The following is a 25,306-nucleotide window of genomic DNA, read 5'->3' as shown; positions in this document are numbered from 1 at the left end:
AAAACATCCTTTGGGACTTTATAGTTGAGGAGAGAATATAAGTGTCTTGCTCAAGGTCACAGAGCACGCAATTGGCAGAGCCGGGATTAGGACTCGGTTCCTCCGACTCCCAGGCCTGTGCTTTTTCCATTAGGCCATGCTGCTTCTCAAACAGTGTGTGTACAGTGGGTGTTTGGGTGTGTGTGTGCATGCGCACATTAATTCATTCAATAGTATTTATTGAGTACTTACTATGTGCAGAGCACTGAACTAAGCGCTTGGAATGTTCAATTCGGAAACAGAGAGACAATCCCTGCCCAATAACGGGCTCACGTGTTTGGTGGCTATCAAATATCACACACTCTGGACTAGGCAACTTGAAAATGGTAGGTTCCAAAGAGCGAAGGAAACACTTCTTCTCACAGCAGTGCTTAGCAGGCAAAATTTGTTAGCACAGGGAATTGTGGGAGGCAAAACATAGGTTCAAGAAGGGAGTGAATAAATCCAACGAGGGCTAATTATTAATGGATTATTGAAGGCAAAGCTCTGGGATATTACAAGACTCAAAGTGGTATAACTAGATTCTTGGACAATAAAGCTAAGGTGGGATATTAAAGGGAAAATTCCTGATTGTTAAAATTTATATTCTTAATTTAGGAGGCAACCATCACACTATTCCTCCATGCATCTTTTGGTGTTGCCATTGGAAAAACAATACTGGGCTTGATCAGTCATTAAAAGCTCACCCAGTGTGGCATTTTTACTTCCTCATGTTACATTTAAAAAGCCAATAATTGGGATCCCAAAATAGTACGGAAAAAAGGCCCAAAGGTTTCCTTCTAAATATCCATTTCTAAAACTGTTCTTTTTTTATTAAAGACTTTCTTCATTCCATTTTAAGGTCAAAACATGGCCCTACACTTTTAAACATTCATTCCTTTTACAAGCTGTACTAAGTAATACTGCAAAACTACTAAAGGCCAACAGTCAGAATTATTTCCCTAAACTTGGATTCCGTTGAGAGTCAATACTTTATTATAAAAGATGAAAGGGAGATTATGTATGTAGAAATGATGTGAGATATTATTTATATGTATATATATTTTAAAACCTCGAGGGCCAGGAACTATGACTAATTCTCACCAGAATATTCTTTTCCAGTGCTTAGTACAGGGCTCTGCACACAGTAAGCGCTTAATAAATTCTAATACTACTGAAAGGCAATTCAACTCTCAATGGAGGCTGTACATTCTAATGGAGTTTGGGGGGCACCACGATTCTTTTTAAGAAGGTACGGGAAGGAAAAGAGGGGGGTATGAGTCCTAAACAAATGGGAAAACCACATTTTACAGCATCATAGATTTCATTATAAAGCTACAGGAGAAAGAAATACTAAAAAATAAGTATTACGGTAATATGAAAAGGGTTTACACTTCTAGTTGATTTCTGAAACCATCATGCAAACGAATATATCTACACTGATGCCTTTTGGTCATTTTCCCCACTTATTAGCACTTCTACTAAACGGTGGGAGAGGAAGCAAAAAAAGATTCAAATGAATGCAATTATTATTAGTTAACCCTTCTGGTGAAAAACCTGGAGAAGAAGGAAGGTTTCCAACACCTCATCTACTAACCTGGGGCTGGGGGCATTCTGCAGATCATGACACCAACACTGTGAATCACAGTACTAATTCTGGTCTCTACAACTTGGTTGAAACAGGCAAGGTGGGGGCGTCAATACCCTCTTGTAGTGAGGAGTGCCTCCTCTCCCTAAAAAGCCACCAGTCATCACTGCTTCTCCGTTGCTAACCAGGGGAAGACAGTTTCCCTTAACTGGCTCGTTTCCAGTAAATTAATCTGAAGGAACACTGTGATCTATTTTGTGAACTAAATTACAAAATAAAGAAAAAACAACCCAGGCATGCAGCTGCTCTAAATATCAAATAACCGCCTTGACTGGTCTAAAAGTTATGGGGAGACCAACAGACAAACTACTCTCTGGAACTGAAACCCATGGCAGCAAAGGCCAACAAGTGCCCTAAAGTTCCATTCTTAAGTTTTCACCTGGACTAAAGATGATACTGGGCAAACCAAATTAGCTGCTGTGAAATGACATGTCTCGAATAACCACGCAAGGCACCACAGAGCACATAAAATTAAAATCTAATGAATACTGTCTTCTCTCCTGCGACGAAAAGGGCAGTATGCCATCAAAGGGATTTCATGAGGCTTCTAGGAATCACACCTCTCTACCTCCCCCCAGCACGTGTGGAAGCTGGGATAGATTTGGGTTACCTTGAGATTTGTCATGGGAGTTTGGGATGGACTTGGACACGGTTCCTAGTCTGGAGAATGGTTTGAGAGTCCCCACGGCTTCTACTGGGTGAGGGGATTGGGGTCCTCGGGACCTTTAGGACAGAAGTGTCATCTATGCAGTTGGATGGGTGATCTTTAGGTATTTGGTATTCATCCCACCCTCCGCTCCACAGCACTTTCCCATGTTCATTTATGTTCATTTATGCTTATGTAAATCCGGTGTGGGCAGGGATAGTCTCTCTTTATTGCTGAATTGTACTTTCCAAGCACTTAGTACAGTGCTCTGCACACAATAAGCGCTCAATAAATATGATTGAACATTCACAAATTATGAATATCCATAATTTATATTAATTTTTATGGCATTTGTTAAGTGCTTACTATGGGCCAGGGTCTATACTAAGTACTGGTATCTGTTCGTTCATTTATTCAACCATACTTATTGAGCACTTACTGTGTGCAAAGCACTGTACTAAGCGATTGGGAGAGTACAATAATCAGGTTGGATGCAGTCCATGTCCCACATGGGGCTCATGGTATTCATTCCCATTTTATAGATGAGGTAACTGAGACCCAGAAGTGAAATGAGTTGCTCAAGGTTACATAGTAGACAAGTGGCAGAGCCAAATTGGAACCCTGTCCTTTGGACGCCCAGCCCCATGCTCTATCCACTAGGCCCTGCTGCTGCTCAATGTCTCTCTTCCCCTCTGGGCGGTAAGTTCGTGGTGGGCAAGCATTGAATTCTACTCTCCCAAGTGCTTAGTACAGTGCTCTGCACACAGTGAGCACTCAATGAATGCCATTGATGAAGATGAAGAATAACTGTATTTGTTAAGCGCTTACTATGTGCCAGACATATATCTCTAATTCTATTACATATATATATAATTATATGTGTCATTCTATTTATTTATATTGATGCCATTGACACTTGTTTACTTGTTTTGATGTCTGTCTCCCCCCTTCTAGACTGTGAGCCTGTTGTGGGCAGGGATTATCTCTCTCTCTTGCTGAATTGCACTTTCCAAGTGCTTTGTTCACTGCTCTGCACACAGTAAGTGCTCAATAAATACGAATGAATGAATGAATGAGTGAATGAGAAGCAGATCTTCTAGGTTTCCCCGGGAACCCATCAGAACGCCAGGGAGCTTATCTGGTCTATAGGGGTCTCCAAATCATGAACCACTCCACCTTGGCCTGCAGCTGGTCCTGCCCGCAGTCTCAGAATCCAAGGCTCCAAATCATTTAAGAGCAATACTGGGACTGATAATTTGCCAAAAAGATGCTGAAAATTCATGCTTCGGTACTGCCAAACGCTAGGAGTGATGGAATTCTGAACCAAAGTTTCTCCAACAAAAGCATTTTAACTCTAAGAAAAATGAGGCATTTTCTAGATTTAATTCCTCTAAAAATACCACGATAGCATGCACTGATGTACAGGAAATGATACCTTATTGCAAGGATGTGAATAGAAAAAAACTTTCAGCATGTGCTAAAATGTTTCCGGCAACTTCAAAGGACTAAAATAAAACAGTCTTTTAAAGAAAACATGCTTATTCTAGTCCTATTATATATTCTTAGCTTTAGGGATGTGAAATTTGGTTTCAGTCACGGCAGCCTTAAAATGACTCCGGAGAAACACTGGGTACGTATTCTCTAATATGAGAAGGTTGACATCTGCTCAACTGTTCAAAAATTTGAAATCTGACATCGATGAAAGACATGACATTTGGTTCCGTTGAACAGCCGAGTGACAGAAATCACTGAACAACAAACATGTACTTCTCTCCAGGTTTAATATTACATTTCTTCCAAAATACACCCACTCCAATCATTGTCAAAAAAGAGGCAGTCGCTCTTTTCAAAATCCTTTTTCAAAAAGCCACCTCTTTCAAATGATATGGAAAGAATAGTTTTGGAAAGGTAATGAGAATAAAACTAGATTGCTGAAGTATTGGCTATCCATCTGTGTGTACTGGATTTTACCAAAGAAACCTAGTTTTTTGGGTTTTTTGTTTTTTTTTGTCTAGGGCTGGAGGCAAATATTCTGGCCTGTTGGCTCTCAGGGCCTAGGCAGCTTCTGACCCCTTTCCTCTCTTAGGGCTCCTTTGGAGTCCACGTTCCTTAGAAGCTGCTCAGATTAAGGTCCAAAGTCCTCAGGTAGTAACCAAAATCTATATGGCACTCGGGGAAACCACGCTGTGAAGCAGCGTGGCTCAGTGGAAAGAGCACGGGCTTTGGAGTCAGAGGTCATGAGTTTGAATCCCATCTCTGCCACTTGTCAGCTGTGTGACTGTGGGCAAGTCACTTAACTTCTCTGTGCCTCAGTTCCCTCATCTGTAAAATGGGGATTAAGACTGTGAGCCCCACGTGGGACATCCTGATTCCCGTGTCTACCCCAGCGCTTAGAACAGTGCTCGGCACATAGTAAGCGCTTAACAAATACCAACGTTATTACTATTATCTACCAGAGTCAATGGTGGTGGCTCTACGGTCGCACTTATCGCTGCTCACTCTCAGTGCGATTTTAGGGAGAGAGAATTTTGTTTTGATACCTATACCAAGAGACAAAAATCCAAGCAGATTCAGATATCTTTTAGGCCTCAAATACATGAACTTTCATTGAATACACAGAGTTCTAGGAAACCCAGAGTTCTAGAAATACACAGGCTACTCTAGGCCTCACCTCATCTCCCCTCTGTTCATCGTGTGGAGGGAGTTGGAGAAAATCACTTCATCAGGCTGGAAATCTGGCACTCACTTCCTTCAGAAATGCTATCTAAATCTTTGTTCTACCAACACAGTTCTCTCATGGTTCTCCTCTTATCCCTCTGACCATTCATCAGTCTCATTATTATTATGGTATTTGTTAAGCACTTACTATGTGTCAAGCACAGTTCTAAACTCTGGGGATTAATCAGTTTGGACACAGTCCCTGTCCCACAGCGGAGTCACAGTCAAAGTAGGAGGGAGAACAGGTATTGAATCCCCATTTCATAGTTGAGGAAAATGAGGCACAAAGAAGTTAAGTGTCTTGCTCAAGGATACAGGGCAGACAAGTGGCAGAGTCAGGCTCAGAACCCAGGTTCTCTGGCTTCCAGGGCCTCACTCTTTCCCCTAGGCCACCTTTCTTCCTCTTCTGCTGGCTCCCCTTCCTCCTCCCATCCCCTAACCCTAAGTGTCCTTCAAGGTTCTGTTCTGGGTCCCCTTGTCTTCTCACTTTACACTTCTCCCCTTGGGGAGCTCTTCCAGTCCACTGGCTTCAGCTACCACTTCTACGTGGATGACCCCCAGATCTGTCTCATTACACCTGACCTCTCACATCTTGCATTTCCTCCTGTCACCAGAACCAGAAGAAAAAACAGAGGGCTGACAGTCAGAAGACAGAGAGTCTAATCCCAGCTCTGCCATTTGCCTGCTGTGTAACGTTGGGCAAATCACTTAACGTCTCCTTTTTCCTCATTTGTTCTCTCTCGCCCTTACAGTGTGAGCCCCATGTGAGACAGCGACCATGTTTGATGTGCTTGCACATCAGCATTTAGCACCATGCTTGGCATCTAATAAGTGCTTAAGAAGTATCACAGTTATCTCCACATGAATGATTCCACACTTTAAGGACAATATGTCTAAAACTCAACTCAACTTCTCTTCCCCAATCTTTCCTCCACCTAATGTGCCCAGCAGAGTTGATAATACTACAATCTTTCATCTGTACACCCTATCATCTCCTTTTTCTGCAGTTTATTTTGATGTCTGTCTCTCCCTCTGGACAGGGTTCTTGTGGACAGGGTTCATTTCTACCAAACCCTCTGCATTGTATTCATCCAACGACTCAGTGCTTGGCACATAGTAAGGGCCCAATAAATACCACTGACAGATTTTTTCTATGGTATTGGTTAAGTGCTGACTATATGCCGACATTGGGGCTCTGGGGTAGATACACGTTAATCATAGTGGACACAGTCCCTGTTCCCCATTTTACAGAGGAGGTAACCAAGGTACAAGGGAAGTAAAGTGATCTGCCCAAGGTAAATGTGGCTGATGTGGGATTAGAACCCAGGTCCTCCATCTCTCAAGCCTGTGCTCTTTCCACAAGGACAAGCTGCTTCTCACCGACTCACTGATCTATCTTGTTTCTCCTTCACTCCTCACTTTTTCAACTCGTGCATTCAGTCTGTTGCTGGATCTTGGTTTTTCCCTCCACACTGCTTCCTGGATTCACCTCTTCCTCTCTATCCAAGGGGGCACCCCCCTCGTCTGGTCACTTGTCTCAGCCTAACTCCGCGTCAGAGGTATTTGAGTTTCTTTTATTTTTTATCGTTTCTGTTGGATTTAGCGTGCTATTTATATCCTTCTGAGACAGTTGCCTTGCCCCTCCTTTTTAGACTATGAGCTCCAGTAGGCAGGGGACTGAGTCTAAATGGCCATCCCTTTACTTTGAGAAGACACAATCCCTAATCTGGGGAAGCAGTCTAGTTCAACGAGGGAACGGACAGGCAGGAAGAGACACCTACAGCAAAACGTTAAGCACACGAGAAAAGATATACATAATAGACAATAATAGATAAGTAAATATATGAGTATTGGAGTGGCAGGACTGGGAAGACCGGCAGGATCCATGAATGTTTCTTGCCTGGCGGTGGGTGCGAGGAAGTCTGGCAGAGAAGCCATTCTGCTACGGCCTGAGCCAAAGTTGCCGGTCAATAGCCGATTTAAAGTTGGCCCGCTGCCCTATGAATGCTACTATTCTACCTCTGCCAAGGCTGAAATGCTGCCAGAGTCTTCCAGCTCCAATCGTTGGGACCACGGTCATGACTAAATTTTTACCAACTGTTCTGTTTCCTAACGCTGATCTCCTAGCCTGACTTATTCATTCATTCATTCAATAGTATTTATTGAGCGCTTACTATGTGCAGACCACTGTACTAAGCGCTTGGAATGTACAAATAGGCAACAGATAGAGACAGTCCCTACCCTTTGACGGGCTTACAGTCTAATCGGGGGAGACAGGCAGACAAGAACAATGGCAATAAGAGTCAAGGGGAAGAACATCTCATTAAAACAATGGCAAATAAATGGAATCAGGGTGATGTACATCTCATTAAACAAAATAAATAGGGTGATGAAGATATATACAGTTGAGCAGATGAGTACAGTGCTGAGGGGATGGGATGGGAGAGGGGGAGGAGCAGAGGGAAAGGGGGGAGAAGAGGGCTTAGCTGCGGAGAGATGAAGGTGGGGGGTAGAGGGAGCAGAGGGGAAAGAGGGGAGCTCAGTCTGGGAAGGCCTCTTGGAGGAGGTGAGCTTTAAGTAGGGATTTGAAGAGGGGAAGAGAATTAGATTGTCGGAGGTGAGGAGGGAGGGCGTTCCAGAACCGCGGGAGGACGTGGCCCGGGGGTCAACGGCGGGATAGGCGAGACCGAGGGATGGTGAGGAGGTGGGCGGCAGAGGAGGGGAGCGTGCGGGGTGGGCAGTAGAAAGAGAGAAGGGAGGAGAGGTAGGAAGGGGCAAGGTGATGGACAGCATTGAAGCCTAGAGTGAGAAGTTTTTATTTGGAGCGGAGGTTGATATTGCAACCACTGGAGGTTTTTAAGAAGGGGAGTGACATGCCCCGAGTGTTTCTGCAGGAAGATGAGTCGGGCAATGGAGTGAAGAATAGACTGGGGCGCGGCAAGAGAGAGGAGGAAGGGAGATCAGAGAGAAGGCTGACACAGTAGTCTAGCCGGGATACAGCAGTGGGAGTGGATAGTTCTGGACCTTTTTATTAAGAAGAACACAGATGGTGTCTATGGCATTGTTTCTAATCTAACAAACTGTACAGCAGACACGGAGTACTTGATTATGATCTTTAAAAAAAAAATTACCTTCCTGATAGGCTCCATCTGCCATGACTAAATAAAGAATCCTGGCATAGAGGTGTTGATGTTCATTTCCCAGAATACTCTGAACTATTGTTGAACAAATTTCAATATTCTCATCTTCGTCCTCATGGATAGCCTAAACCAAATGAGAATTCCCACAGTAAATTAACATTTGAAATTAGCTAGTAAGTTATCATGGCTGCTATTATATTTTCAACAACTGTTACAGAGTTACTGCCTACGAAATTAAAGAGGTAATTAATATTGAAATATATCACACTTCAAAGGAAATTAATAATTTACTAACCTTTATTTTATCATAAACTTCAATGAATTTTTCAAAGCCTATTTCCTGCTCCAGGTTAAACCTCAATTCTTCTAAATGGCTAAAAACACTATCACACTCTTCACATTCACTGGCCATATCACCATCACTGTTATCTAAAAAACGGGAAAAGAGTATTTTGGTTAAAAAACGTTAAAAAAAAAAAGCAAAGAAGGCAAAAAAATCTGTGCTAAATGAAAAAGACATTCTAAAAGGAAAAATTACACACTCCTCCAAAGAACAAGCAATATTCCTTCTCTATTTTCAGTGACGTATAATCACTCTGTGAAAAGATGCACTATTACTCCTAATTAATAACCATCAAGGTACATAATTCTACTTTAACAAGTGTCAGTCTCTCATTGTTTTAAAGTTTCATCCAAAATACATTTCACTAAAATATAATAATAATTATGGTATTTGTTAAGCGCTTACTATGTGCAGAGCATGGTTCTAAGCGCTGGGGTAGATACAGGGTAATCAGATTGTCCCATGTGGAGCCCCCATTTTTTAATCCCCATTTTTCCAGATGAGGTAACTGAGGCACAGAGAAGTTAAGTGACTTGCCCAAGGTCACACAGCAGACAAGTGGCAGAGTCGGGATTCGAACCCGAAGACCTCTGACTTCCAAGCCCGTGCTCTTTCCACAATATAAATGTGTATGAGAGTAAAATGGGAAAATATAGTTTCGAGTGCTGTTAATATTATCCCTGTAAACAATCTGAAACTCTGAATTACAGTTCTTAAATTTAATTTTAGCTGGAGCGATGACAAATGTGAACCACATTAAAAAAATACACAATATGGAAAACAGGCAGTGCAACTAGAGGCTTTCCAAGCATAAATACAGGGCAAGTGAGTAGGAAAAACACTTTTAAGTGCCAATATTTTTCAAAGACATGCCTAGATTACATTAAAGACTAGCAGAAAGCACCAAAATTCTGTTCATTTTAATTCAAGAGGTGGAAAGCGAAAGGTTCTTACTGTAATTCCTTTTTTAATAGAAGTTAACCTCTGTGTAAGTTTAAACTTACAAGTTAGAAATGCTAATAGCCATTAAAAATCACCGTTCATATCCATCCAACTTTCTAAAAAAAAGAATAATGTGACTGGGGATTTCCTATTTCTATTTGCATACATTCTACTTTTAGAGAATTACTAGAATTCATAACTCAAAATGAGATCAAGGGTTAAAAAGTCTTAACTTCAAACTTGTACAATAACGTCAAGCGTTTCTTAAACTGACCGAGATCCTTATCTAATGCAACCATTTTACTCTTACTGGAAAAGTAGGGAAATGGTTGCAGCCATTACCTCTGGTTCCGAGAGCCAGAATTTTGACAAACTCTAGAAGGGGTTCGATATCCATCAGTTACTGGGGAACAAAAAAACCCCAAGCCAGTTATTTTAGTGGACTGTTTCCACAATAATATTTAGACCTGGCAACTCTTCATGCATTGTTTTTTTCCCTCCCAATAATATACAGCCTTAAACATTTTTGCTCCTGAGGGCCAATAAAAGCAAGAAAAATTAATCATCTCATCATCTTTCACCTGACTGCCATTCTTCATTAAGTGCACTTTCACTGCTTGGGTTATTATCATCATCATCCAACTCTGGGCCATTTATTATGGGTTCTCCATCGCTGGCCTTTAAGAGAGTCTCCTCCTCTTCACTGTATTCTTCACTTGGTTGTTCCCTAAGCAACTGCTCCATAGAGGCCCGAAGCTCTTGCAAGTCTGTGTCTGCTTCCCCAAACACACTGAGATTTAAAAACAGAAAAGCCAATTTATGCCAGATAGATCGTCCTTCTAAACTATGTCACACTGAAAAGTTTCACAGCATTAGGGAAGAGACCATATTTGTAGAGTTTTCTATTGACACTCTTTTCAAAACTACCAGCAAGCCAAATTAAAAGCAGGGCTTCCCGTCCTCCCAAAACATGCATCTAATTTCCTGTGGCCTTGTCTTTTGGGTGATTTTACAATGGCAAAGTCATGTACGGGAATTAGTGTATTTATTTAACAAGAGAATGCATGCCTCGATGGAGAGCCACCCCGGGGACAAACAGTGTGACGAACAACTCTTGAGTTTTCGAGCTGATTCATAATCCTCTGAAGATTGGCCTCTTATAAACAAAACGATATAAAATAATAAACACTACCCAATAAAAATGGCCCAATAGAGTGTTGGGGGATGACCGTCCAAGATACGGGTGTTAGGGAATGACTGCTGTACATAGTTAGGCAGCTCACCCACGTGGTTAAAATGACAACCACATGCGTCATCATACTGCTGGGGTTGGCTAAGTGTGCGACCACCTCGGAAACCAGTGACAAGCACTTGATCTCCCGGGATCCGGTGCCTCAGGACGGATGACTTCACAAAGCACCCTAGACTTTGAGCTCGTTGTGGGCAGGGAATGTGCCTGTTATGCTATATTATACTCTCCCAAGAGCTTAGTACAGTGTTTGGTACACAATAAGCGCTCAATAAATATGATTGACTGACAGAAACCTATCACCCCCGTTTAAGTCGGATTGGTGGAGTTTGGGGGGGTGGCGGGAGGTGGGTGGTGTTGCGGCCAACCCCAGGTCACCTGGCTGGAAAGGAAGAGATGAAGTCACAGGGAAAAAATGAACCAAACCAGGTAGCCAAGTAAGCAAAACTACTGGGGGCAGGGATAGGTGGGTGGGTGGAGAAAAATAATAATCATGCTATTTATTAGGACCTCTGTGTCAAACACTATTCTAAGCACTGGGGGAGATCACGAGTTAATCAGGAGAAGGAATCAACGAAACATTAAGAGGGAATAATGTAAAAAGGAGGGGAAAAGAGAGGGGGAAAATATTTGGACAAGATATAACCTATCACCACACAACCAGCCCCAAAGAATAAATATTTGACTCCCTGACAGATCTCCTGAAAAACCTACAGTATATGAGGAAATCTCTTATGGTAACAGAAGTGCTGCTTTTAGTTTCTTATAGGTATACATCACTTATGATTATTCCAGAATGATACGGTGGAAACAAAGAGCTAATCAGAAGTGCCTGTATTCACCTCAGCACTTAGTACAATGCCTCACACATAGTAAATGCTTAACAAATACAATAATAATAATATGTGAGGTGAGTTAGAAGATGAACATTCAGGGAGGCAGAATTCAGCCAGGGAAACATGCACCTGCTGGTGAAATCATCTAATGCACAAATAATCACTCTGGGGGAACTGGGATCTAAAGTCAACTTGGGAGCTGGTAGCGGAGGCATTAACAATACTGTATTGAAGTTGAAGCAGTGTCCCTCTTGGTCTTTTTTTCCTCTGGACTGCCAGGAAAAAACGCCGAGAACCCTTACCACCTTCTCAACGTGAAATTCAGGGCACTTGACTCCTGACATGCGAGGTACACGTAGGGTCACCAGGGATTTAGGCAGCAGCAGTACGCAGGCCTCCACACATTTTAGAAGTGCCCTAAAGGTACCACTGGGCTTGTTGGACTTTTTTTAAATTATTTTTCAAGTATATTATTTCATCTCATCTACTGTGTCTGTCACCAAACCCACCTCTGTCTTATTTTTAGATAGTTGAGGACCATGTCTCTCACCTGTGTATTTGTTCCCAGCACTTAGTACAGCGCTTGGCACATAGAAACATGTGATGCAAATTATTACTATTGAGTGTTCAGGTTCCTCAGAAAAATGATTATGTTATTTATGCCATACTGCCAATCCTAGTATGATGTTTGACCGTGGGATGCTGCAGTAAACGTTTTGGAAATTAAACATTTTTAAACATAGCCCCACCAGTCCCTGGGTAGAACTAACACTTGAACATGTAATTTTAAGACAAGCAGGAAAATGGCTGACAATTCAGTTTAAGCTTTAAAATACTCTGCTTATCAGTTACTGCACAAACATTTCTATCACCAGAACAGAGACTTGAGCAAGGACTACGAGTAAAATGGATGTCACCCAAAGTATTTTTAATTTTTAACTATTTTATATCGATTCTAAGCTTAGTACAGTGCTCTGCACAAAGTAAACGCTCAATGAATAGTATTGACTGATTAACACGGGAGGGCTGGAGAACAAGAGGTGGTGCCAGCTATAAATAGAGAGGGACAACCAGAGATAGATGACCCAAAAGAGCACAGAGAGGAAGGCTAATAATAATGTTGGCATTTGTTAAGTGCTTACTATGTGCACTGTTCTAAGCGCTGGGGTAGATACAGGGTAATCAGGTTGTCCCACATGAAGCTCACAGTTAATCCCCATTTTACAGATGAGGTAACTGAGGCACAGAGAAGTTAAGTGACTTGCCCACAGTCACACAGTCATGGGACGCGTACTACATATATTTCCTAACTGGTCAGATGCATGCACTGCTTTTAAATTACATGGCCGTTTTACGTTCCAAATATTCAAGGCCAGGGTTTCCGGCATCACCCAGGCTAAGCACCACCTCTAGACTTCTACCTAACAGTGGAATGGTTTTGTAGCTGTCAGTGGCAAATGCATTTACTTATCGTCAGATCTGTAATATTTGCCAACAGTTTTTTGCTCACATGTCTTCTGAATCAGAAGGCCCTTCTTTAACGTGCTCATCTTCAAGTTCATCCATTTCGAGATTGTCATGATGGACGTCTGCTACACTGGGAACATCAACCAGAGTTTTGAACAACTTGGAGAGATCTGGGAGCGAACAGGTCCGCAACATCTAAAAGGTCAGGAGATTTTCTTAGATGGTCAAGAGAAAGAAAACGACTTGAAGATAAACATTACTGAGTTGGGTTTTTTAAATGGCTGATTTAAAACCTCTAAGGAAACCCCTCAGACGATATAATAGCTACGGCTGGTAGAGCCCCAGCTTTGAGACAAAGGCTTCCCCAAATGCATGTGAATTCTAAGAATTTGAAACATGGGACTTGCGAGGCAGTCCTGTACTAGATGGACGAGAATACAAGAAAAACATATTGTCCAATTTTAATGAAAATTTTCATCTGGCTAATTCGATGGGTGAAATCTGTTTTCACACGTAGGAAATTTGTGACAATTTACGCAAAGTTACGCAAATTTTGACAATATGCAATTTGAATGTTGTACTGTGACAAAAACTATTCACTAAACCAGAAATGGGCAGGGAGTATTTCTACCAAGTCCGTTATACTGTACTCTCCCAAGCGCTTAGTACAGAGCTCTGCACGTAGTAAGTGCTCAATGAATGCAACTGATAAATTCATGAAATTAGTACATACTTTTTTCAAATTTAAAATACTTCTGAGGAGACTGTAACTTATTTGCATGAAAAGGAGACCATATTCTTAAATTTTTCTGTGCTGGGCTCCCCACTATTGGAAGAATTTATGTTTGGTTATACTAACATCACTCTGCTTGAGTGAGCATCTCATCCAAGCAGGAGAGCTGCATGGATAATATGACAAATAGATAATACCTATAGTCACTGATTCTAGGGAACAAATAAACACTACAGAGGACGTGAGGGTGAAGGTGAAACATGAGCATCAGAAATACTTCATGTCAAGAATAAAGAGTAACCTCCAGGCTTTGAAACAAGATGTGTGAGGGCTTTATTTATATTCCCTCTAATAATAATAATAACTATGGTATTTGTTAAGCGCTTACTAAGTGCCAAGCACTGTTCTAAGCACTGGGTTGATACAAGATTATCAGGTTGTCCCACATGGGGCTCACAGTCTTAATCCCCATTTTACATATGAGGTAATAGAGGGCACAGAGAAGGCAAAAGAATGTCTGTCTCACTTCTCAACTTCTTTAAGGACAGGGATTGGGTCTACTGACATTATCGTGTTGTAATCTCCCAAGTGCTCTGCACAGAGTAAGAACTCGAAAAAGACCATTGCCTGGTTACCAGCAGTGCTCTCCCTTTGTGTGGTTTGAAGTGTCATATTCCAAAAGCAAATGCTAGTGGCCTTGCTTTGCAAACGCTAGTGAAATTCGCAGGAACAATTTTAAAGCCGTTACTGGGGGATTTTCATCTGTGCAGGTACTAATGTAAAGGTAATGGTACTAATGTAAAGGTACTAATACTATAAAACATGCACCTTAATTATCCATTTGATCCCAAGGATGGAGTTGAGGTGCACCCCCAATAATTCTACATGGTTGGGCAGCTGAAATTCCTTTTTGAGCCACATCAGGGCAACATGTGGGTCAATGTTGTGTAGAGCTATTCTGTAGTCAAGAGGATGCTTTAGTAAATGTTTCCATTTAATCTTACTCTCTGTTGGACGATTCTATTGCTTCCACCCCACCCCCCCCGAGCCTTAGACATGATGGTGGCACTTAAAAAACAGAGAAAGGAAGAACTGCCTACCATCTAGGTGTGAGGAACTTCATTAGAAATTCCACTTACAGTATATTTTTTAGGAAGCTTATCTGAAGGTTCAATTCTATTTAGCGCTAACACAAATTGGCATTTATATGGCAATTTATACTTATAAAGTGCTTGCTAATCAAGTAATTAAACACCATAACTCAAAACAGGAATCTCACCCTCATTTTAAATGCTCCGCTTATTCCACAAAATAACATTCACAGCTAACTAGTCGATATTTGCTTATCTATAATTGGAGGCTAGTAGGATGAAAATTAATTTCACACATCATCTCAACAATGCTGAAAGCCAAGGTAAGGCAATGCAACCATACGATCTGGAGTGGATTCTCCAGCGGGGCTCCAGGGATTTGGGGTGGCGTCCGCTCCAACCCTCTACCACAGGGAGATCTTTCTTCTCCCAAACAGGCAATCAATCAGCTCTCCCCCTGCTACCTTACTTCACTGATCTCCTAAGACACCACCACCCACAGCCTTGGCTCCTTTCAAGCTAACCTATTTACTGTACCCACTCTTTATTGTCTCACTGCCGACCTCTGGCCTATGTCCTCCCTCTGCCCTGGAACTCCCTCCCACTTAATATCCGACATATCACCTGTCTCCCTACCCTCAAAAGCCCTACTAAAAATCACATCTTTTCTAAAATGTCTTCCCTGATTAAGTCCTCAATCCCCCTATTCTCTTAGACACTTGGATATGTGTCCTTTAAGAACCTGATATTTGCCTCCCCTCCAGCCCCATAGCACTTCTGTACAAATCGATTTTCCCTATCCATACTTTATTTGAATATCTGTCTCCTCCTCCAGATTGTGAAAACCTTCTGGGCAGGGACTGGGGACTACATCTTACTATACTTAATAATAATAATAATAGTATTTTTTAAGTGTTTACTGGTACTACGACGCGCTAGGGTGAATACAAGCAAATTGGGTTGGGCAGAGTCCCTGTCTCACATGGGGCTCACAGTCTCAATCCCCATTTTACAGATAAGGTAACTGAGGCCCAGAGAAGGGAAGTTACTTGCCCAAGGTCACACAGCAGACAAGTGGCAGAGCCAGGAATAGAACCCATGACCTTCTGACTCCCAGGCCCGTGCTCAGTCCACTACGCCATGCTGCTTCTTTAGCACCTAGTATAGTGATCGGTGTACAGTAAGTGCTATTGGTACCACTGATTGACTGACTGATTGAAAGAGAGGAAAGGGGGAAGAACTCATTAATTTGGAATTTTGACCAAAACTGGCAAGACCAGCCCTCCTTTAATCTGATTCAGAAAATATTGATATCTAAATTGGCCTTCCTAATCAGTCATCTGAGACTGCTGAGAATCATGAAGCATTTTCTTGTGTCTGGGATTCTTTGAGGCCTGCCCATGGGTATCTCACCATAAGCTTTTCTCCTCTTAGCCGAAGGTGATCTAAAATGAGGGTGTGCAGCCTGCTTTATACACGAGTCACCACCCTTCCCTGACCTGGTTTTCCCAGACTACGCAGGGATCTAATATATTTCCCGGAGAACACTCCTTTTCGCCACTGAAACCGACTACTAGGAGCAGTGGTAGCAAGTGGCTTGAGTCCAAGTGAATCCCGCTCATCCCTCTCACTCTCAACCCCGCAGTGCCTTAGGGGTTGGTCTTGAACCAAAACCCTCTCCAGAACCGACTCCCAGGCAATAATGTCTCCTGTTCGCTTCCGCCCTCCCACTCTCACTCTGTTCTCTACAGCCGAGCAGCCAAGTGAGTCAGAGTCCTCACCATACAGCTGCCACTCAGTTAATTCAAACTGCCACTTCTCTTCCCTGAAATAAAACCGGCGGAAACACCCGCAGATTGTTTTAATGGATGAGTCACTGGGTATCATGTGAACATCTTCATTCCTTAACATTACAAAATTGGCCCACGTTAAAACTATTTGGGTTGAACACTAGACAAAACAAAAGGATGAAACTTTTAACAGTATCTGCTTGTAGCCAAAATTTCAAGAAATTACAAAACTGCTTACCTATCTATCTTGTTTTAAGAATGGGATAAAGCCATTAGAAATGCTGTGTTGTTTTAGGGACATGGCAGCACTTCTCAGCATAAAGTTGGGGTGAGGACAGGGATGGGTTCAGGACGTACTCAAGGTAAGCAACACAGTCCCAAGAGCCCTCAAAAACCACCAAGCCTGCAAAACTCACCGTAACTGTTTGTTAGTGTCCCCTCTGGCTAATAACACGGGAGATGGAAAGCCCTGGTGCATGAGACCAGGTGGAAGCCGGGGACGTATTCGAGCCTGCTCAAACTCTGGCCAATTCTGAAGGGGCTCAGCCTGGTTTGTGCAGAGCTTCAATCCCAGATGCAGTAAGTACCAATTACCATTAGCAGAGCACATCACTGAGGTTTTGGTCCACGTATTTTATTTTTTCCAGAATTAGCAGTTGTCTTTAAGAACACAGAGTTTCACCTCGAGGGAGGGGAAAATCCAATTATGACCAACCTAATTTACACAGGAAGTAGGATGATCTAAAGAAAAGAACATGGACCCGGGAGTCGGAGGACCTAGATTCTAATAATAATTGTGATATTTTTAAGTGCTTACTATATGGCAAGCACTGTATTAGATACAAGATCATCAGGTCCCACATGGGGCTCACAGACTAAGAAGGAGGGAGAACAGGTATTTGAAACCCCATTTTGCAGAATCCTGGTTCTGTCATATGCCTGTTGTGTGACACTTCTCTGTGCCTCGGTTTCATCATCTGTAAAATGGGGATTCAATACTTGTTCTCCCTCCTATTTAGGACAGAGTCCAGACTGTGTCCATCCTCATAATTCTGATTATTCTTTATCTACTCCAGTGCTTAGTAGAGTGCTTGGCAAACAGAAAGCACTTAAGATGACACAATTATCATCACTTTTTAAAAATGGTAATTGTTAAGCACTTTGTATGTGCCAGGCACTGTACTAAGCCCTGGAGTAGATAAAAGCTTATGAGGTTGGACAGAATCCCTGTCCCACATGAGACTCTCATTCTTATTCCCCATTTTTACAGGTGAGGTAACTGAGGCCCAGGGAAGTAAAGTGACTTGCCCGAGGTCAGAGCAGACAAGTGGCAGAGCCGGGATTAGAACCCAGATCCTTCTGACACCTAGGCCCTTACTCTATCCACTAAGCCACACTGCTTCTCTGTTATTATTAGCATTAACCAATGAAACAGACTATTATGAATTTTGGTGAAGAAAGTCAGAACTAGCATAATCTTTTCCAAGAAGTTCAGCAATTTTAAAAGGAAACACTCATAATTTACTAAATCCAATTTTTGTATATCATTAAGTTTCTCAGCCTCCAGAGCATTTTAAATCATGATCAGCAGGCCAAATAAAAAAACGGAAAGCACAATTTTCAAAATCCTTTAAAAATTATTAACTTCTCCCAGCCTGTTTCACACATCTCACACCAAATGTGAAAATATCAGGTGTTGCTCTAAGTCGCTACATATATATAAAGTAGCACATTTAATTACAGTTGCTTTAAGGGGAGGGGGAAGTAGGCCTTTGCTAAGGCTTTTGGAAGGGGACAAGTTGTGTGGCTTGAGAAGTCCAGAAGAAAAAGGTCCCATTCTTTGTCACAAGGGACGGGGAAGTGATTTGATGAGTGTTATTCCTGCACAGGGAAGTAATCCCAGCCCCACATCTCAGAAGTGGTCGTACGAACAGAACACAGTTGAAGAATTAGCCAATGTCCTTCCACGCGGAACACCGTCTGACATCAGGGGGAACAGAGGTGTGTAGCATGAGGGGTTGGTAAAAGCCTGAGCATTATAAAGTAATTTCTCCCAGTGAGAGTCTTTGAGAACATGACCCCTGCATTATAGAACTGACTGCACCCACTTCATGTCTATTTGGATGGATGTCTGTCTCTTCCCCTCGAGACTGTGGGCTCGTTGTGGGCGGGGACTGTCACTCTATATTGCTCTATTATACTTTCCCAACTGCTTAGTAGGGCTCTGCATACAGTAAGTGCTTAGTAAATATACGACTGAATGAATCGAATGAATGTATAAGGACCCAACAAATGCTTCCTTTTGGCTACAGGTAGTCTTCTACATAATAATAATAATGGTATTTCTTAAGTGCTTACTTTGTGCTAGGCACCATACTAAGTGCTGGGATGGTTACAAGCAAACAGAGCTGGACACAGACCCTGTTCCGTGTGGGGCTCACAGTCTCAATCCCCATTTTACAGATGAGGTAACTGAGGCACAGAGAAGTGAAGTGATTTGCCCACGATCACACAGCAGAGAAGTGGGGATCCTGGACTAGAACCCAAGACCTTCTGACTCCCAGGCCCGTGGTCTATTCACTACGCCATACTACAACTTGGGAGATGCAATATTTAGCAATGAAACACGTGAAATCGAAGTGTGAGCTTTTACAGACAAAAACTCTCAATGTCTCACATACACTCGTCACACAATAACCCTTCTGTACTTGAACTGTGCCTATGAAGCAAAGAATACTTATTTTGGGTACTTGCCTTTGGGTTATTTGCATCAAACAGTCCAGTAGAGAGTCCAATTAACAATGAAGTTTTGCCTTTACTTTTTACAGGTGAATTAGAATGTGAACGAGACGGAAAAGACTCTTCTTGTGAAGACTGAGCTGACAGAGTGAGGGGGGGTGTTTTTATGGATTGTGCATGAGTCACTTTGTGGAAAAAGGGTTCCGGTTGCATAGAAGGAGGAGCAGAGTCTGAAATATAAAAGAGAAATAATGTTATAAATTCTTCAGGGATGAAGAAAACTGTAAAAATAATCCCTTTTAACAGCTCTACCAGGAAAACAATCAAAATGTGATATATTTCAATTTAAGCAGGTTAGGTGAGAATTGTTTAATGTATAGTTTGGGTTTGTTTTGTTTTGTTTTTTAAAAAAAGACCCGGGTTCAATTTCAATCAAGATGGTCAAACATGTCTAGGAAAATAGATTTTATTTTCACTGTTATTTTATTTACTTTAAATGTACATCTAAATCACAAGTTTATTTATGTGTGGAGACAAAGGCTTTATTTAGTGATATTTAACTTGGGTACGTTTATCTTTTATTCATCTGGGGAAAGGGGGAAGTTATTTTTTTCTTGTTTTTTGACTAATAAACTGCTAAAATACTAATGAAGTGGCATGATGTGATTTTGTTGATTTTTCTTGCTGGTTCACTGAGTCTTCACAAAATAGTGCTATTTTTCTTGGATATGTTAAAACGGTCCTTTGTTTGCCTAGTAAAAAGACACACTCGGGCTGGCACATTTGACTACCATTAACTGCTTTCATCCTTTTCTGACAAAAGCTCCAAAAGAACTTTCAAAATCTAAACATTATGGAGAAATAAACCAGTTCTTGCCAAAGCTCTCATCTCCCACTCAAAAAAATTGACAAAATATTTAGGACACAGTCTCAACTGTAATGACCTGGTCACGCCAGCAGCTCTTTTATAGTCAAATTCATCTGTCTAATGAAATCATCCATTTCAATGACTTCTTAAAGAAACTAACCTGTACGACAGAAGGAAAAGATGCAAGTGCCTTAAAGCTGACAGCTGATTCTTGTGTTTTATGTCTGAACTATAAGCTCACTGAGTCTGGAACCCAGGTCCTTTCTGACTGTCAGGCCTGTGCTCTATCCACTAGGCCACGCTGCTTCTCTTCCCTGAGCCCTAGAGATGAGCTGAGAACTAGAGGCTGGACTGAACTGCCCTCTCTGCTTTTGTGATGGTCCTGGGGTAAGAGTGTTAGACAGCCTTTCCAGGGGCAAGACTCTAAAGAGTGGGAGCGGAAAAGCCCAAGAAAGAGTTATTCCAGGCCCTTGTTCTTGGCTGCACCTGAATTCTGGGACCATTCATCCAGCCCTAGTTCCAGAACGGCCTTCCATGTTGAAAAAGGATAAGAAGCTCGATGGGGCAACATTCGTTCACCTACAGTGTCCACGTAAAACCGAAAGACAGTTACAAGGTACTTGGCTCCGGATCAAGCTGAAGGTCTATAGAGCTTTATTCTTGTCCAAATCTCTGTACAGCTGGGCGATCTGGACTTCTCGCACATGCCGCATCCAATCCTTCGAGAAGTTCTAACAGTCGTTTTTGGACTATACTCAAAATCGAAAGGCTAAAGCAGGATTATATATGATGAAGTCCTTTAAATCAATCAAGTCCGGCAACAAAGTCAGACTCCTAGCACTGAAGCTAGGCTCATTTCAACACAGGCTCTCAGATTGGAAGAAATGTGCATGTGCAAGCACTCACCAAGGGATGCCTACTTAGTGAAAGTTTTCTTTTAAGTGGTGCATCAAGAAAATACCCTTGCACTATGGGAGAACTGCAAGTGCATACATATACATACATATACACACATACACATCCGAGTGCATGATGGAATTACTTATTTTACAGATTATGCAACACGGCTGACCTATTTGAGCTTCAGCATCACTTTGGGCTCCGTCTTCCGAAGTGACTTCATCATTGTCTTGTCGACGGGCAATCTTATTCTGTGACCTGCCATTAGACAACATACAAAAGGTAACAAAATATATCCTATTTGCTAACGAGAAGTGAGGCATACATTCGTGTGAGATTAAGTTATTAAAACACTGCAAATTATTGAATTATAGACACCCAAATAAAGTAATGCAAATGCTTCTGGGGTCAAGAAGGGATGTTACATACTCAATTTCCTTGGCTCCTTCCTTTTCTTTAACCCACACATCAATAACAGTACTTGGTTGCTTATCGTTATTTTTGGTTTTACTTGGTTCATCTACAATTTCTGTTTCCAAATCATCGGGTTCTGCAAGTAAAAAAAAGTTCATAAAAGGTATATCTGTCATTTTGTAAAATTAAATTTTTATTAACATTCACTACCTTAAGGAATGTCTATACACTTTATCTTAATCAATACTACTATACATATCTTTAAATGATATATTATAATTATTTATTCATATTAATGTCTGTTCCCCCTCTAGATCTTAAGCTTGTTATGGGCAGGGAGTGGGTTGCAATTCTGTTGTATTGTACTCTCTCATGTGTTTAGTACAGTGCTTGTTATTAATATTTTATAATCGCTAATGATCACTTAGAGAAGCAGTATGGCATAGTGGAAAGAGTACTGGCCTGGAAGTCAAAGGACCTGGATTCTAATCCCAGCTCCACCAATTACCTGCCATATGAACTTGGGAAAGTCACTTAACTTCTCTGTGCCTTAGTTTCCTCATCTATACAATGGGGATTCAACATCTCTTCTCCCTCCTACAGAGACTGTGAGTCTCACGGGATAGAGACTGTGTCTAACCTGATTATCTTGTATTATCTATTATCTGATTATCTATCTAATTGGCACAGAGTAAGCACTTAATGAGTATCATTAAAGAAAACAACACCTTTCTTCACAATACTATTTTACTCAATGATCAGAATATTTCTGAGCCGGGGAAGAAAATCTCTTTCCCATTTCTGTAGGTTAATAAACATATTGGGACCTTTATTCAAGGGCTTCCTGGAGGAAGGGGTAGGTCTAGGAATTCCTTTGAGAATTTTTGAGGAGGGGAAGGTAAGAAGAGTTCTCCCTAGAACCCTATAATTATCTTGAGTTTATTGGAGATTCATTCAATAGTATTTACTGAGTGATTACTATGTGCAGAGCACTGTACTAAGTGCTTGGAATGTATAATTCGGCAACAGAGACAATCCCTGCCCATTGACGGGTTTACAGTCTAATCTAATGGGGGCTCCTGGGACCACCACGCCCATTGGGAATTTCCAGACTGGGAGGAAACATTAAATGGGTTTAACCCAAACCTTCACCCACAGAGATCCTGCAGCCCCCAAAACTGCTCTTGGGGGGGCAGGGATCCAGGCAACATCAGCTGAATTTAAGCCATTGGCTCTCTTGGGCCGCATATCCTGGGTCTGAGGAAATGGCAACTTGCTACAAATTTTCCCTTCCTGAGAAAGTTGAATTGACATCAAGTGTGTGCTACCTCAAGGGCGCTTTCTTTATAATAATAATGATAATGGCATTTGTTAAGTGCTTACTATGTGCCAAGCACTGTTTTAAGCACTGGGGTAGATACAAGGTTATCAGATTGTCCCAGGTGGGGCTCACAGTTTTAATCCCCACTTTACAGATGAGATAACTGAGGTACAGAGAATTTAAGTGACTTGCCTAAAGACACACACCTGAAAAGTGGCAGAGCCGCGATTAGAACCCACGACCTCTGACTCCCAAGTCCATGCTCTTTTCATTAAGCCACACTTCTTCTTCTTCTTACTTGTATTGTATTTGGGAAAACTCCCTAAGTCTAGTGTTGAACTACGGAGGAAGAAGTAGCGTGCTCTAATGGAAAGAACACAAGCCTGGAAGTAAGAGGACCTGGGCTCTAATACCAGCTCTGCCACTTCAATCAATCGTATTTACTGAGCACCTACTGTGTGCAGAGCACTCAATTGTAATAATAATGTTGGTATTTGTTAAGCGCTTACTATGTGCAGACCACTTTTCTAAGCGCTGGGGGAGATACAGGATAATCAGGTTGTCCCACGTGAGGCTCACAGTCTTAATCCCCATTTTACAGATGAGGTAATTGAGACACAGAGAAGTGAAGTGACTTGCCCACAGTCACACAGCTGACAAGTGGCAGAGCCGAGATTCGAACCTATGACCTCTGACTCCCAACCCCAGGCTCTTTCCACTGAGCCACGCTGCTTCTCTCTTGGGAGAGCACAATATAACAATATAAAAGAGTCGATAGGCACATTCGCCACCTGTCTACTTTGTGACCTTGGGAACATCACTTACCTTCACTGTACCTCAGTTTCCTCATCTGTAAAATGGGGATTAAATCCTACTCTCTCCTACCTAGACTGTTAGCTGCATGCGGGATAAGGACTGTGTCTGATCTGACCTTCATGTATTTACCCCAGCACATACTACAATGCTTGGCTTATAGTAAGCACTTAACAAATACCATACAAAAAAAGAATAGGATGAAAGAGGATGGACTATTCAAGGGAAAGCAACTGTAAAGGAGACAAAAGTGAAAGACCAGGCTTAGTACGATAAACATGAAACGATCATTAGGCAAAGATTTTCCCCATTGTTTGTTGACATTATTAAAAGGCTCTTGCTTTAACATAACCAGGAAGGAAAACTGTTATGAACAGAAGCATCTGGTTACCACCAAAAGCATGATGAAATTAAATGCAGTTGTTCAGGGACCATCTAAGGAAAAAAAAAAAAGGATCTTCATCTGTTTTGTTACAATAAGAAAGTCTGATTTTCTATGTTTCCTGTTAAGCATGATACCCTGCTTCTGAAAGTTATTACGTGGAAACTGGCTTGATTTACAACATCTACAGCTGTGCCCACAGAAATGGAAATACATTCACATCTGCTAATTCCGCTGCAAAAAGAATAATAATGATGCTATTTAAGTGCTTACTATGTGCCAGGCACTGTACTAAGTCCTGGATTCTCCTAAACCGTTAGTACAGTGCTCTGCACATAGTGAGTGCTCAATAAATATCATTGATTGATCGATTCATGTTTGAAAGGGCTCTTTTACAATTCCACTTTCTCCAGGGTATTTGGCCATTAAATGATCTTTTAAATAAATTAAAAGCGGATAGATGATTATAGCTGGGATTTTTGCAAATGCAAAATCTCAGGAAATTCACAGTTATGGTTCCAACAGCAACTATAACCCTGGCCGGATGATACTTAGAGTCTCTATTAAGGTAAAAATGATAGCTATATAATGCCAGTAAGGTTAAGTATTGAGAGAACCATAATTCTGAACTTTCTGATGGGTGAAGAGAATTTCATCTACGAATTTCGGAACTGACCATACTTCCACGAAGTTCGAAGAAGCACTTCAAATTTCATTAGGTCAAAGTTTGGCTCATTAAGAATCATTAGGAGAAACCATACCATCCACTTTTTGTTCCGTCACAACAGGACTTGACCCCATCTCTGAAGATTCGATTCTTTCCCCAGGCTCTGGTCTTTGGATCTGTGTATTATCAACTGCAGTCGAAGGATTTACTTCAATAGAAGCCAATCTTGCTTTTTCTCTTCCAATGACTACTGTTTTATCATTTTCCCCATCAAGAATTTCTGCAAAAACAAAAAGAACACAATTATTCTAGCTGTCAAAAAAACACTGCATATTATCAAAATTAAAATTAGTAGGCACCTGAATATATACTTCCTGGTGAGCTATTTCATCTACAGGGACTTTGCAACCCTATTTTAATTATGAAGAATTCAACAAGGTCCGCTGCCTTCTGGGAGGGCAATATTATTAGAGAAATTTGTTTTTATTTTCCTTTCCACTAATATTCCTGAGAAACCAATACTTTAAATGTTGATCATAATTTGGAACGTTTCTTACCTATGTTAAAATACAAGTTCACTG

General features: G+C 41.5%; 1 protein-coding gene across 8 annotated transcripts in view; it reads right to left on the bottom strand.

Moving 5' to 3' along the window:
• NEK1 (NIMA related kinase 1) overlaps positions 1–25,306 on the bottom strand; it is a 107,342-nt gene that overhangs the window by 6,082 nt on the left and 75,954 nt on the right. For all 8 annotated transcript variants that reach the window (XM_029076499.2, XM_039913751.1, XM_029076505.2 and 5 more), the window contains 8 exons: positions 24,820–25,005; positions 21,558–21,678; positions 21,301–21,386; positions 19,376–19,590; positions 13,051–13,202; positions 10,037–10,245; positions 8,466–8,599; positions 8,162–8,294 (listed from right to left, as the gene is read on the bottom strand). In XM_029076499.2, coding sequence (XP_028932332.1) covers positions 8,162–8,294; positions 8,466–8,599; positions 10,037–10,245; positions 13,051–13,202; positions 19,376–19,590; positions 21,301–21,386; positions 21,558–21,678; positions 24,820–25,005 — 1,236 coding nt within the window. The remainder of the gene's footprint in view (positions 1–8,161; positions 8,295–8,465; positions 8,600–10,036; positions 10,246–13,050; positions 13,203–19,375; positions 19,591–21,300; positions 21,387–21,557; positions 21,679–24,819; positions 25,006–25,306) is intronic.

The sequence above is a fragment of the Ornithorhynchus anatinus genome, chromosome 12 (genome assembly GCF_004115215.2).
Source record: "Ornithorhynchus anatinus isolate Pmale09 chromosome 12, mOrnAna1.pri.v4, whole genome shotgun sequence".
Lineage (NCBI taxonomy): Eukaryota > Metazoa > Chordata > Mammalia > Monotremata > Ornithorhynchidae > Ornithorhynchus > Ornithorhynchus anatinus.
This window is presented reverse-complemented; position numbering and strand designations above follow the sequence as displayed.